The sequence below is a fragment of the Macadamia integrifolia genome, chromosome 4 (assembly GCF_013358625.1).
Source record: "Macadamia integrifolia cultivar HAES 741 chromosome 4, SCU_Mint_v3, whole genome shotgun sequence".
NCBI classification, from domain to species: Eukaryota; Viridiplantae; Streptophyta; class Magnoliopsida; order Proteales; family Proteaceae; genus Macadamia; species Macadamia integrifolia.
In genome coordinates this window covers 25,241,024-25,256,023 of record NC_056560.1, presented here as the reverse complement: position 1 = coordinate 25,256,023, position 15,000 = coordinate 25,241,024, and the positions used below count along the sequence as shown (strand labels likewise).

General features: G+C 38.2%; 3 protein-coding genes across 13 annotated transcripts in view; 2 read left to right on the top strand and 1 right to left on the bottom strand.

The window, feature by feature from the left end:
• Positions 1–376, bottom strand: part of LOC122076648 (protein FAR1-RELATED SEQUENCE 5-like) — a 13,855-nt gene extending 13,479 nt beyond the window's left edge. For 10 of the 11 annotated variants that reach the window (XR_006139553.1, XR_006139557.1, XR_006139558.1 and 7 more), the window contains exon 1: positions 195–374. The gene's annotated coding sequence lies outside the window, so the exon portion shown is untranslated. Of the gene's footprint in view, positions 1–194 lie in introns of all 11 variants that reach the window. The other variant, XM_042642060.1, reaches the window with a different exon arrangement.
• Positions 377–4,532: 4,156 nt separating this feature from the next.
• Positions 4,533–9,909, top strand: LOC122075885 (F-box protein At5g67140). Its single transcript, XM_042641090.1, has 5 exons — positions 4,533–4,930; positions 5,040–5,186; positions 6,644–6,779; positions 9,026–9,124; positions 9,416–9,909. Exons 1-5 carry the CDS (start codon positions 4,842–4,844, stop codon positions 9,626–9,628), a joined length of 684 nt encoding a protein of 227 aa, XP_042497024.1. The 5' UTR covers positions 4,533–4,841; the 3' UTR covers positions 9,629–9,909.
• Positions 9,910–12,010: 2,101 nt separating this feature from the next.
• LOC122075764 (40S ribosomal protein S16-like) lies at positions 12,011–12,743 on the top strand. The gene has a single exon (XM_042640916.1). The coding sequence runs from the start codon at positions 12,131–12,133 to the stop codon at positions 12,560–12,562; it is 432 nt and encodes a 143-aa protein (XP_042496850.1). The 5' UTR covers positions 12,011–12,130; the 3' UTR covers positions 12,563–12,743.
• The last annotated feature ends 2,257 nt before the right edge of the window (positions 12,744–15,000 follow it).

Genomic DNA, 15,000 nt, shown 5'->3' with positions numbered 1-15,000 from the left:
AATTAGTTGAAAATGACATTGAAGAATCTAGGTTAAATTTCTAAAAGCGAACTTCTATGATAAATGTAGAATAAGAAGAGGATGAGGAAGAAGAACCGAAATACCAAATAAGAAGCTGGAGAAAAAAAAAAAAAATGGGGAAAGAACCGGAGAAGAGGAAGAACCACGAAAAATAAAAAATAAACAGAACTTACCGGAAATTGAGGTTGCCGCCGGTAGAAGAGGCCAAAAGATTCCGTCGGAAAGAGAGGTACAGAGGTAGGGTTTCGGTCTTACTCCTGAAGCTATAGTGGAGATTGAATGAAAATAATTCGTCTCCTCTTTTCGATTTTCTTTCAGTTTCACCAACTCCCCCTTCCTAACAAAGTGATTCCATGCTTCTCACCTGCTCTATAATTTGTACGTCAGCCGATAGATATATTAGAAACATAATATTATTTTGGGGAATAAGAGATTGAGAGAATGCTGCCAGACTTGTAGTGTGTGCGCTAGCGCTCTCTGTGCTTATAGAGAGACACGTCGTTGTCATATACAATTAAAAGAAGGGTAATTTACAACGCCACCCCCTGGAGAATGCCAATATTAGAGGGACACCCCCTCTCTTTCACCAAATTGGACTTAGACCCCCTACCGTCAGTCAACGTTACATAATATACCAAGAATGCTGACATCAGCAGTTAATATTTTTTCTAAAGTCCATTTTGCCCTTCAAAATAATGGAGTACCAAAATTGCCCTTAATGGTTCTATTCCCAAGTCAGCCTCAATGAGTTGAGAAGAAGAATGGGTAGGCTTGCAGATCGGCGACTGCGAACACTCTTTCGACGACGGCGACGACGGCAACTACGGCAGCGAACCCCCTCCAGCGACTACGGCAGAAAAATGTCTAATTTATTAGTTTTTACTCATAAGGGCAAAAACATCATTTCAAAGCATCATATAACGTTGACTGACGGTAGGGGGTCCGAGTCTAATTTGGTGAAAGAGAGGGGGTGTCCCTCTAATATTGGCATTCTCCAAGGGGTGGCGTTGTAAATTACCCTTAAAAGAAATGAAAATAAGAGGCTGCCCGCCCAGACAATTAGACATGCCAAGGCGATGCCCAACCTTGGCTGATGATTGCGCACGAAAGTGGCTTCCAGGGTCCTGGTCTCTAGTTCGCGACCCCCTTCCACATCAGGGGCCACTGCCCCAAACTTCTTGTTCTCACCCCTCACCTTAAATAAGACTTGAGAGGCGGCCCCAAGACAACGTGGGATACAGTTCGGAGTATAAATCTTTTTTTTTTTTTGGTAAAAAATATAAATCTACCTTAGGTCTTGGCCTTTCATTAATCAAGATTTAAGATAAGAAATATAAAAATTATAAAATATAAACTCAAGATATCGTGCTAACACATGGGCCAATGAAAACATTAGTAGAAGGATCAATAAGCGCGGAATTCCATCGTTCATGAAGGGTAGGGTGCTCATTTCACCATCTCCCAATTGTGTCTAGGCATACGAATCATGTTGCACTTATTGTCTCTTAAAATAAATACGACAAAAAAAAACAAAACAAAAGTATTCAATATGATTGTTTTTTATGGTCAAATTTTTTGATGAATGGTCATTGAATATCTTATCTATTCCCCCTATCTCTTTACTTTCTTGAATGTGGAGAATTGAAAGTTTTATGGGACTATAATGGCTTGGTGTGCCCTCACTAAGAAGTAGAATAGCATAACCTCCAATAATTACCACATGACAATTCAAATGGTTTTTAATTTTATGTATAAGTGCTTTCAGTGTCCCCTATTTGTCTTTCAAGTTTCGGTCTAATCTGAATTACCAACTAGTCAAATAAAATATTCAAAAAAAATCAATGACTATCAATGGTCTATAGTTTGCTATATTGACGTACACGAAGGAGTATACCTACATGTGTGAGATTTTACATATGACTAATTTATACTAAACTAATTTCTATGTGTGGGATGTTTTGATTTTTTTTTTCTTCTAAATTTTATATTTAAATACGATAACCTAAAATAAAATGTGTTGTCATGGTCCAATGAAATGTCTGATAAATTATTACAAAAAGAAATAAAAATTGTTTCATCTATTATCTCACTATTTTATGGGTTTTTGTTTTCCGATGCCCAAAGTCCCAAATGCGCCATTTGAGCAGGAAAAATAGCCAACATGCCTTTTTATCGAGCTAGCTAGTCTTATTTTGTTTATTAATTTATCTATTTTGTTATACATCATGGATTCCAAATCTAGTTTAACAAATTATTATATCACCAAAAAAGTAAGATTATAATTCCTATATGCCTTGTGTGGGAACATGTTTAGGCTTATTAACATATCATTATAATACATTTAAAATTGTTTGATAAAATTAATAATATTTTAGATAGATTAAACTAGGATGATTGAAATGTAAGGGGAAAACCTTACAACGTGACCTAAAAAGGAATTTCATCTATCCAGTATTTTTAATACCAAATCAATACCAAATATATATATATATATATATATATATATATTTTGTTAACCAAGGTGTCCAGGCTAGCTTATGTGCACCTCAACTAATCATTGGGGAGACTAGCACAGCAACCCGACTCCATGATCTATACTAAATCTCAAATACACAGATAGGAAATCGAACCTAAGACTGTGTGCATAATCCACACAATCCTCAGTTCGCCCTAACCAACTGGACAATCAACAGGTAGATACATAATAAATGAGAAAACACACACACACACACACACACACTCACACAACACGTACGACATGGTTCGATCCCACAACCTCCTCCCCTAGGTGCCGACTCCAAAAGCCAAATCATCTTGTCAAATGCCAACTTGACCGTGATAATAAAATATCTAATGATCACTATCACTCTATGAAAGCGACTCTAACAAATATTCCTCAATCAAATTTGTAGTACAGGGAATACAAGGAAAGTCGTTTCAATTTAATGTGATGTTATATTCTACTTGAGAAAAGAAAACGAATTTCCACGATGTTGGAGTAGTATCTCCTCTTACATGGTATTCTCTATTATTTTATTCCTTCTATTCTAACTATGTAGGTTTCATATGGATGGTACTGTTCTTTGCATATCATTGCTGTGGTATGCATATTCATCTTCACATTGTCATCAGGAGGAATCGTCTACCAATTATTATATAATGGTAAGAGAAAGCTACCAGCTTGTGTAATCACTGCTCTATCGTGCAAAGCAATGGAAGTTGCATAGAGACATCTTCAGTGCATGAGGGTGTGGGGAAGCATAGTATTTTCATGGGAAGATGTTTTTTTTCTAGTTCCGCACATCTTTAGACTAGCATAAATATATACCATTGGTATAACATATTGAGCTGAAATTTTTTGGATATCTATAATCCAACATTCCTTCATCACATGAAAATGTATCTAGTTGAAAATTGAGACTGAATCTAACATGTGGCCAATCTATACTATTTTTTAGGAATTCATAAGATTGAAATTACAATATCACCTTTCAATGTGATAAAATTTAGTGTCTATAACTCAATCGTTACTCATTCATATGAAAAAAATAAAAAATAAAAAGAAAGAAGAAGAAGAAGAAGAAAGTGTCTATCTTAAGATACCATCCAGGCTTGCAGGTCTAGAAAAACTTTTTCCATTACATAACATGAAGATAAGGAAACAGGATTGCAAAAGGACCCACACATTCAAGATAGCTAGATGGGCAGCTAGCTCTACCACTTGGCAGATTGGTGGGTTGAAATGCAATTGAGATTATATGGACAAATAGACCTCCAATTCATTGCTCAATGGCCCAGATTAAACCCAAGCATAAATTAGCGATGCAAATCCTCTCACACCGTTAGATGGATGATGTAAGATTGTCCCTGGAGGTCATGGTTCAAAATCGATTCTGGGCTCTAAATTAAACACTATGGGTTTTTTTTTTGGTAAAACCATTATGGGCGAGGGAGGGGACGTTAAGAGACAACTAGATATATATATATATATATATATATATACTACATGTAATGTACCCTATAAAAACTTTGTTACCAAAACTTGGCCCGAAAACGTGAAAAGTTTAATCACATTTACCCGGAAAGGTAAACAGTTGTTTACCTGTTATTTTAAAGCGTATTTAACAAAACAATTAGACAAATGACATCAAACGGTGACACACTCATAAATAAAAGGAAGCAATAAGAATCACGGATGACCCATGATGGTGTCATTGAGGTGGACATCTCCAGCTTTACACCATTGGATTGCTCCAACGTACACCATCCAATGGTCCAGGCCGACCCGACTTGAGGTCTTGCAAGGAAATCTCAGACAGGCGGATTGTCCTAGGCTCTAATCCCCAACTGGAATTATTGATTACAAGTTAATTACCCAATTAAGTAGATGTGGACAGGGTGGTGGTCGGAAGGAGTGAAGGACTGGAGCAGATGACGAGAAGATGATATCATGATCGAAAAAGTTGACCACATGCTCACTCTTTAGTCTTTACAAATTGCTTACTAGTCACGCCCGGTACTCACAGAACACAATAGAGAGAGGAAAGAGTATGACCCTTTCTAGCTCCAGTTTCCAGTTTCCAGTTTCCAGTTTCCAGTTTCCACCCTTTCAATTGCAGTGAAATGAAACAGAGCAAAGGAGCTGTAACGTGTAACAACTAACTACCACCACCCAGGGGGAACGGAACGGCAACGGGCCCTTCGTTGCTATCCTGCCTCTTTTTAGTTAATTACCCATTCCCCTCTTTGTCATCGTCTCTATCTCTTCCTCCTTTTTCTGTATTTTTTGTTGTTCCAGAGAGAGAGAAAGGGAGAAGCCAATGGGTGAGGATGCAGAGATCGACCACCTACCTGTTGACCTTCTTGCTCATATCTTCCTTCTGCTCTCTTCCTTCACTGATTTGGCCCAGTGAGTGTTTGTTTTTTGTTTTTTTAAGATTGTGCTTGTTGGATGAAACTGTTAAAATCCCTGAATTGTTTTTCTCTGTTCTTGTTTCTATCCGCTCTTGTTGACCCAGGGCGAGCAGCGTCTGTAAGAAATGGAGAAAAGGGGTGAAGCAATCTCTGGCTCGCAAAGAACGTCTGAGCTTTGCTGGTTGGAAGATGGATGATGACTCCACTGCCCGACTCGTTGCTCATGCCTACAACCTCAAGGACCTGGACATGTATCTCTCTCTCTCTCTCTTTCAGTTTGTTTTTGTATGTTTGCAGGATATATAGATTTCCTTTTGTTTTATTTTCCTGATCTTTGAGCTTGCTTCCTGGATGACTTTGCATTGATTCATCAAGAATACCCCTTTTCCATTGGATTTTTATAATCACTATTATATTATTCCTTAAATATGGTCGCGGATTATATAAGCCGAATGCTCTGCATCATGTATTGTGATACTTCTTTTGGGGGGTGGGGGGGTGGGGGGGGGAGGGAGGGTAGGTTAATTTTTAGGCTACAGGGCATTACATGATGGCACAGAATAAAAAATAATACCTTAAAACCAGTATTTGAGAATAAGTTCTGTTGGTTAAATTGGGTGTTGTATTGATTTCATTCTGAATTGATTCCATATCTTGGGGAAGTAAGCTTCCAATGGACATTTTGACAGTTATAGGTTAAAAAATGATTTCTGTCTCTCAGTGCATTTGAGTCTTGGTTGAAATGATTCAATAGGAGGAAGTTAGGGTTTTTCTATCACTCATGGGGCGTGGTTGCTATTGTGATGTAGGATACGACATATCGATCATTTCTCCTCTGGTCCAATCAGTTCAATTGAGAGCTGCCCCTCTCATATCAGCATGCCTCCTTGGCCGAGATCTAATGTGATTATCTCCCACAACTGATCTTCTCCGACCCTAGCTACCATTCCTGTGTTTCAATAGCTGTGACACATGATCACTTAGGACGGATGTGCAAGGTTTTGATTACTTAGTCCTGCAAATTATTGTGAACTTTTGTACTTATAGTTCGAGAGTGATTTAGATGTGAGAATGTCAAACTTTAATTCTAAGATGTCAACATTGTGGAGCCATGGAGGCTATCAATAGAATTAATTCACAACATCCACTTTGTGAGATGTGTAACTAGATGTCAGGCTGTTGTCTGTCAGAATTCGCTAAATGTCTGTATTCTGCACCATCTCAGGTGAATGTTTACTGAGCAGTATTGTCGAAGTTTCACTATATATTTATCTTTTATCTGGATAGTAGTGGAGAACAAAGCATTAGCAACAGTCCTAGTACAATCGTTATTGTGAACTGAAGCTCAGGATGCTGCTGGAGGTGGTGATAGAATTCTCTGCAGTAGCTATATGGAAGAACACGTCACAAATATTATTTCTTTTTCATTTCTATCTTTTTGATCCTGCATTTAAAATTATCTTCCTGACACATTACATATGACTTTATGAAAATACAATCTCGTAGCTTAGTTGTTATCCTCTGTTTAAAATCATCTGGAACTTCCAGCTTGCAATAGGCAGCATATAGAAATCTGCAATACTTCACATTGCTTCTTCTTTAATATGTTCCGATAGTATTCAAGGTACCGAGAAATCAGTACTTTAAAGATGGAGCATTTATAACCACTCAGTTACGGGGGTCCTGATTTGCGTTATTTTGTTTTCAGTTCAAGGAGCTGTTGGGGCTGCCAAATAACAGATGATGGTTTGTACAGAATATCTTTGGCAAAGTGTATCAGCAACCTGACATCAATATCCCTGTGGGGTATAACAGGAATCACAGACAAAGGTGTAATTCAGTTGGTATGTGACTATCATATTTTAGAACACATATATTTAATAGATGATATACGATGTTTAGATATTCAGTTGGTATGCAATCATTAAATTTTAAATTTTAGTGCATTTGATGAGAAAAATCCGTGGATAACTGTAATACAATAAAAGTAGGAAAATTTTAAAAAATAAATTAATTGTTATTGTTAAATCTCTCTTTCTTTCTTCATCTTTTTTTTGTTTCAAGTGAATTTAATTGGCAAAATAATCAATGTAAACCCATAGATGTATACAGTGGTCTACATCCCCGTTATAAGATTTAAAAATCTGCAGTAAAGTCAACTGGATGAAAAAGAGCTTCATCGGGGCATGTACAAAGAGCCAAAAACATTTTCTAGAATTAACCCTAAGCATATGAAGCTCTTTCCAAAAACTCAAACTAGAACAAAAATAGTAAACATTGCAGTCGACAATGGCCTATCTTGCCATTGACAGCTGGACCTTCTTGAAAGAATGTTGATCTCTTCTGAATAAAGATACAACTGCAAAAGTAGAAGAATCATGAAGGAGCCCGACAAAGGCAATGACTTAAGTGCCATCCTTGATGATCATATACGGTCCCTGCATTACCTTATCTGAGTTGACTGGAGAACCCCATTTCCATGACCACCACAATGATTTTCGAGGGGGTTTCACCCAGTGACACAATTTTATCAGAGAGAGAATTTGTGTGAACTGCTGGCAATAAATTTAGGCGTGGAGTGAGGAAACTTCTAAACCAAAAACTTGGGCAATTGTCTCACATGTCACAGTTCTACATATGACATAATCACATGGAACAGTAGTCATTCTATGCTCTAATAATGGCATGGTTCCTTGTACGAACTTTGACTCCCGATATGGGATTTACAATAAAGTATTTCAGTGATATTGGTGACTATTCTTTTAGTAAGGAGCATGATATTCATGTTGGTTTGCTTCATCATGTACAACATGTGGTTCTTACTATTGCTGAGGCTAAGAAAGCTGATAAAAATTATGCCTTTTGTATAATTGATTCATCGAGTAACATTTTGACTGCTCCTATTTAGTTTCTAGGGATTCAATGAGAAATGTTTTTGGTATATCTGAATGCCATCAAGAATGGGACTTTAGTGCTTCATATAAGGTTGATTAATGTGAAAGGGACATTTTTTGTTACAAGAGTATCATATCTCCAAGTAGGGTTAGAAGCCACTTATGGAGTTGAGCAACAGAACAAGTACCCAAGGGTTATTTATGAACTCCAAGAAAGGGATGACATGTCTTGGGCATCATGAAGAGGAGGTAAAATGTTGTCTGTCGGTCACTGAAAATCAAATAGAAGAGGCCCTTAATGATGATAGCCACCTTTTAGCTTCTTCCCATAGTTGAAGAAGCTCACGTATCATATATCTTGAAAATCTCATACATGTGAGTATCATGTGTGAATGATTGTTCTTTTTGGGGGTAGCTAGAAGACCTGGAACTTATCCTATGTGTTTGAAGCTTGGATCATAGAATCTAGTATTCTGTTCATTCTGATATGAAGGTTGGATCAGACTATTGGACTTTGGTCCTTTACACCAGAGGAATGCTTCATTTTTTTCCCCTTGAAGGGGGTTGTAGTTGAGACCTGCACAATGAGAAATTTCCAAAACAAGGGCTGGAAGAAGCATATCAGGGGCCTTTATTTAATACAATTGTCTATATTAGTAACACTAGATCTGGCCAGCTGTGTTTACCAACCTAGAATGGAATGTTTTTCTTGCTCTGGTATTGATGCTTTCTCCTGTGCCTCCTCTTACTTCTTCCATAATGAGGCTTTCTCAATTCTTGAATTTCTTTCTTTGTGAAGATAATAATGGACTAGTGGATAGTAACATTTTTTTCATAGGATCACAGTAACTCCTCTTGACTAGCTATACTAGTGCAAGGATTTGGTGGCAATGGTCATCCATTGAATATAGTTTCAATCCCTAGGGAGTGTCCTTGTACTTAGTAGAAGGCAAAACTGTTCAGTGTCCGCAATATTTTTCCTAATTGTACATGAGATCTGTAGCATGCATTGTAATGATTATGCTATGGTCTTGGACCTGTTGCTCCCCTGCTGCTTTGGTTTTGTTTCTGGCTTCTAAAGTTGTAATACTGCAAAGCTGACAATCAGTTACAAAATTTTCTTCCAAATCCATATCTGAAGTATCCGTCTTTCCATTTCTATCTGTTTATTGATTTAATAATCTATTTATTTGCAGGTTTCAAAAGCTACTTCCTTGCAACACCTGAATGTGGGTGGTACATTTATTACCGATGAATCACTCTTTGCACTTGCAAATAGCTCTCTGCGTTTGAAGGTTAGTTAACCGGACAAACTGCATGCTCTGTAATGTATTTATTGTCTATGCATCGTGTTACTTGCCTTATGAAACAGTAACAGTTGCATTTTATCATTTTAATTGGATAAGGTTCAATGTGTGTGTGTTCTGGTGATTATTATTATGATCCAAGGGTCCATTGCAAATATAATGTGCCAATCATCAAAAAATGAGTAGATTTCTTTCTCCCCCTCCTACTCCCCCCATTTCAAGAGGATCTCATGATCAAACAAATATTACATTGTTGAAAGTGATACTGCTTTTTTACAGACAATTGTCCTGTGGAGTTGTCGCCATGTTACTGAGAGTGGACTCTTCTACCTTGTCAATAAATGCTGCAAACTGGAGTCAATCAATGTTTTTGGGATGAGAGTTCCGGTCGATTGCTTCATTGCTTTGCTTACAATAAGTCCTGCTCTTCAGATAAAGCCTGGAGGAGCACATCTGAATGTTGAAACGGTTTCTCTTTGGCCCATCCATTGAGGTTCCTTTCTTAGTTGCTTTTGAAGCACTTTGTTCATGACTTGTTCCCTTTTTTTTTTTTTTGGGTAAGCTCTTTATCAGACTCATTGTCTTAGGAAATAATGTAAAGTTGTAAACAGTTTATTGTCAGACAAATAGCAACCTGTAAATAGCTTAGCATGGCTTTTTTGGCAAATTCTTTGCAACATGAATCCTGTAATGCTTTCTGTAACAATTGTTGTACTTGGAAAAATGTTGGGACCATGATTATTATTTATTATAAAAAGGATGTGGTTTCCTCATGTTCTTTCTTGCCCCGGCTTGTCAATTTACATTGTTTTGGATTTTTTTTTTTTTTCCCAAAAATAAAAAATAATTTGAAATTGTTCTTCTGGTATGCTTCACATTCTTTTGGAAGAAGAATCAACCATCTCCACTTTACATCCAATGCATCCCTCTTTCAGTAGGATCCCACATGGGATCATCCTTATATTCATATATTTGTGATAAACCGGTCCTTTTAAACAGAATTATAACATGGTGTCAGAGCAGATCCCGATCCTGCCTTGATGATTCTTTCATATGCAATTCAAATAGGCAATCACAGGGCTTATGATTGAAGTGCAAGGGAGATTTCAACTGTTTATTCTGAGAAATCATACAAACATAGCCTTATGTTATCGACCGCCCTTGATTTCTTTCACAATTCACTTCATATGTGATAAGATGGCTTCGCTTATCGTGCAAATAAACAATGCATTTGGCACCAGCACCATGGTATAACGCAATTTAAATTTGGAAAGTCAAATCTCCTACTCTCTAAGGCGTGTCCTGTGCATAAGGCTCCCACATGTGTGAGGTTCAGGGGGACGAGAACTACGTAGCTTTACCCTGAGAATATCGAGAGATTGTTTTGACTATTAATCAATAAGTTGCAACATTTGTACTTTTACCATTAGACCAAATGCGTCCCTCTCTCCCTCTGAATTCTCCATTTATATGGAGTTTCAGGTTTCATGCTTGGGGTTTAAGGAGCATTTTTTGGTTAGAAAGAAAATAAAAAATAATAATACTAATAATAAGGGTGTGGTTGTCAATGAAAATAATATTTGGATGACCATATACACATCTGATATGCTATATGCTATGCAATTCATTTTAAATCTTATCCACCTAAATAACATTACTAAGTCTTTGGTTATGTGCTACTACAACCACAGTGCGCGTATGCCCCGGGTAAATTATAAATTAGTTTAGTTACAAGATTGTGATTTAGTTTTCAGTTACTATTATGGTATAATTAGTTTCTAGTTTCAACAATAACAAAGCCTTTTCCCAATTAAATGGGCTAAGCTCCCAACCGAGGTTAAGACCTTCGGTCAGGTCCGTTCGGCCTTGGTCTGAGCTCCCAACCGAGGTTGTGACCTTCGGTCAGGTCCGCTCGGCCTTGGCCTGAGCTCCCAACCGGGGTAGGGACCTTTGGTCAGGTTAGCTCGGCCTAGGCTTGAGCTCCCAACCGAGGTAAAGACCTTCGGTCAGGTCGCAGGTTCAATGGGGTTGATATCTTGTGGAAAGATAGAGCCCAAGGCCCCGTGCACATCTCAATTTGGGTACATTACATGGACTTGTCCAAGCTGTAAATGAATCTTTGAAAATCTATGACCATAGGAGGGAGGGCGTACGTTATTATAGAGATGGTTGAAAAATAAATATAACATACCAAAATGTGGGATATATAATTATATTTTAGTCTAAAATTTGACATGTAACAAATCCAACTATTTCCTAAATATTCCACGATTAGAATCGTGTAACATTCTTTCATGTCACAAAACTAGGTGCAAGCCAAATCTTTCTCTTTCGCATTATCCTTCAACAATTTTTCTTTTTTGTTTGGTGGGGGTCCAAAAATGAAGTTATTGTTAACCTTTTAAAGTGATATATTAACAATTGAATTATTAAGGGTCGGGAAGATGGAGAAAAGGTGGAGCTACTTGTCACTCTATGATTTTATCATGCTAAGCTCGTTATTGTGTCCAATAATTATAGGCGACAATTGAGTTGGGGTTCAAATTGAATGGACATGTTATTAACATCATCTTATATTTATTATAAAGAATTTTAATCTTTTGGCATCAAGAGGTGTAATTAGAAAGAAAAGTCTATGAAAGAATTCAGCATGAATCAATTGAAAAACATGAGAGAAAACCCATACTCGTTGGGCGATATATTGAATAGGTCAAATATAGAGCAATAATCCTCATTGGGCTTTGATGCTGTCAGCCTCAGTAGTCCATCAGGCCCAGTCCATTGATCGCCTCGTCTAGATGACAGTGGTAGATCAGTAATTTCACGGATACTCAGATGCAATTCTCTTCATCGCAAAACCCTAGACGTGAATGGATATAAAATCGGCCGTAGCGACCGGCACTCATTTTTTTTCCTGCAAATTTCTCGGTCGAGTTTGCTAGCTAGGGTTAGGGTTTTACAGAGCAGGAGGAAGGTGCCATCTGATTTTCTCTAATGGCGGCCTCGGATTCGGTTCAATGTTTCGGGCGCAAAAAAACTGCTGTTGCAGTAACACACTGCAAGCGAGGCAGGGGTCTCATCAAGATCAATGGCTGCCCCATTGAGCTCGTCGAGCCGGAGATTCTCCGCTACAAGGCCTACGAGCCAATCCTTTTGCTCGGTCGTCAGCGTTTCGCAGGTGTCGACATGAGGATTAGGGTATGCGGTGGTGGTCACACTTCTCAGATCTACGCGATTCGCCAGAGTATCGCCAAGGCCCTTGTCGCTTACTACCAGAAGTACGTTGATGAGCAGTCCAAGAAGGAAATCAAGGATATTCTTGTAAGGTACGATAGGACTCTCCTTGTCGCTGATCCGAGGCGCTGCGAGCCCAAGAAGTTCGGTGGTCGTGGAGCTCGCGCTCGTTTCCAGAAGTCTTACCGTTAAGAGGAGAAGAGTGAGTGACAGGAGAAAGAAGATGGAGAGGTTTTCTTCCATTCTACTTTTTGTTTGCTTTTTTAGATTTTGCAGTATTGTCGGTTATTGTTCTTGATTTTTTTGAGATATTTTCAAAGACCATAGCTTTTCGGCTAGTAAGTATATCCTATTTCCGGTGGGTTGTTCTGCATTTTTCTTTCTGGTTGAATCATGGAATAGGCTGTTGAATTTAAATAGAAATAACCTCTTAGCTTTATGGTTCTATACTTCAATTTCAGTTTTAATTGTACAACAATGTTACTCCTACTCGTCTGGTCACGTGAGTACGGTGATAGCTAGGATTTAAGGGTTTTTCCTTCCCAGATTTTGTTGCCGATTGTTTGTTTCTATCTATTGGTATTCTCTGATCGTCTTGCTCCAAAACTAAATTATGGAAAGTAGTCAACTCTTTACATTAACTGTAATTTTGTGGCTTTCCCCAACATTACTAGTTTAATTTTAGGAGTTCCACTTAAGGAGGGATAATTTGGCCATTCATAGTAGAGGCTAGGGATTGTTTGTTTTTTTTTTTTTGGGGGGGGGGGGGTGTTTGGGGATTAGAGTTGCTTTGAGAGGTGAGTTTGAGTAATATGGGTTCGGGATGGTGATAGAATCTGTCCTGCACCCTATGCTCCAATGGGCATTGGATCGTGGGGGTGGTGCCTTTAGTCCTTCCAGTTGGGCTGTGCCATATACAGGGGTTGCAAAATGACCATTGAGTCAGTCCCTTGTTGATGTCTCTTTGCAGGTTCTCATTGGTCGAGGCATGCAACGTAGCCTCTATGCCCCTTCTAGAAAATTTTACGCTCCTATGTCCCATCTAGAGAATTTTAATCCATAATATATGGGCAACAGAATTGGTGCAGGGAGCATCAGCACGCAAGAGGACATGTGCAAGTATCTTCCGAGCCTTGTTGGGGGGGGGGGGAGATGGTCTTTTTGTACCCCACTTTGAGCTTTTTTCGCACCAATAATGTAGGGGTTTTTTTTCACTTGAATATATTTTCCATCCAAGAGTATCAAGAAGTGCATTGGTTATTGCGTGTCCTTGTTTGTCCCTAACAGTATCCCAGGACTGAGAAGCTCAATCATGTTCAACAGCCCTCTAAATGGCTGAACTTGGGCTCTGTTTGGTATCGTTCTAAAAAAACGTTTCTGGAGTTTTTTTTGTTTTATTGGAACGAAAAAACAGAATCTTCTGTTTGGTGCACTTATGGTCCGTTTCTGTTTTTTGGGAACAAAAAATGAAAAAAAAAAACTGAAAAAACGAGATTGGACAGAACTCCAAAATGGAGTTCCGTCTTCCCAGTTTCATTTCATTTTACAAAAAATTTTTTTTTTTTTGATAAAAATCTGAAATTTTGAAACACCATTTTTTCGTTTAAAAACTGCGTTTTGACACAGAAACTAAAATTTTCGTTTTTGACACGAAACGGCGTTTCTGGAACAGAAACGATACCAAACGGGCCCTTAGAATTCCCTCGACATTTTCGGGGAGATTGTTAGAAGATTCACAGCCTCAGTAAGGGAAATGGATACCACCATGGGCGTGTAGGAACTAGGATCCCATAATTGGATAAACTAAAAAATCAAATCAAATACTGAAGAAAAGTTTCGGCTGAAGATTGAGAATATGCCACATGTCAAGCCTTGACATGATCAGGACCTATATCTGAGTAGGTCCTACCCCACCACTGATGGTTTTTCTAAGAGATACCCCGTCGACACAATTTGTTGCTTTGATGGGCATATCTCCCCCTTATTTTCTAATCTTCCAACTGTTCGTTTTATTAGAAGTTTACCATTGATTTAACTATTCATGGGGTCATTAAGCGAAAAAGTGTAATGTTGAAACCTAGGACCCATAGAAGGCAGGCAGTTACCTAGGTATCCGTTTATGTAATGAGTCGGCCACAGTTGGGCTTGATCGGATTCCAATCTTTAATCGGTTTTTATTAATTGAGTCTTAAATTAGCTAATGCCTGATAAGCCTTAAACAGACTTAACTGTCTCGGATTTAAAAAAAACATACATAATGAAACAGTTAATCCTTCCAGTTTCCAGTCCCATACCTTCAACCTCCACTGCCGCCCAAGCAGTCCAGTGGTGTTGGTGCCATCTCCCCCGCCAATCCCTAACGAGTAATGACACGTGAGTCTAGGAATTTTCTATGATCTAGTCCCTATGGATTATTGAATTTGTAATTTTAAGATTGGTTCCTATTTTCCAATTCAAATGAGAACGGATTTTTTTTTTTTTTTGGTAAAACCGTCTAAAATTCTAATATACATTTATGTATGTATACGTCAAAGGTCTAGAAAGAGAATGCTTGCCTCGTTTTCTCTTTTTGAAAAATCTAGCCAGATGTGTCCCATTTCGGTACCTTGACTACTATGGGAACATATTAA

Excerpts from the sequence above, each read along its gene's own strand:
- LOC122075885 (XM_042641090.1), top strand. The coding sequence starts at position 4,842 with ATGGGTGAGGATGCAGAGATCGACCACCTACCTGTTGACCTTCTTGCT. Across the intron at positions 6,780-9,025 it reads ACAAAGGTGTAATTCAGTTG|GTTTCAAAAGCTACTTCCTT; the intron begins GTATGTGACTAT and ends ATTTATTTGCAG. Across the intron at positions 9,125-9,415 it reads ATAGCTCTCTGCGTTTGAAG|ACAATTGTCCTGTGGAGTTG; the intron begins GTTAGTTAACCG and ends GCTTTTTTACAG.
- LOC122075764 (XM_042640916.1), top strand. The coding sequence starts at position 12,131 with ATGGCGGCCTCGGATTCGGTTCAATGTTTCGGGCGCAAAAAAACTGCT.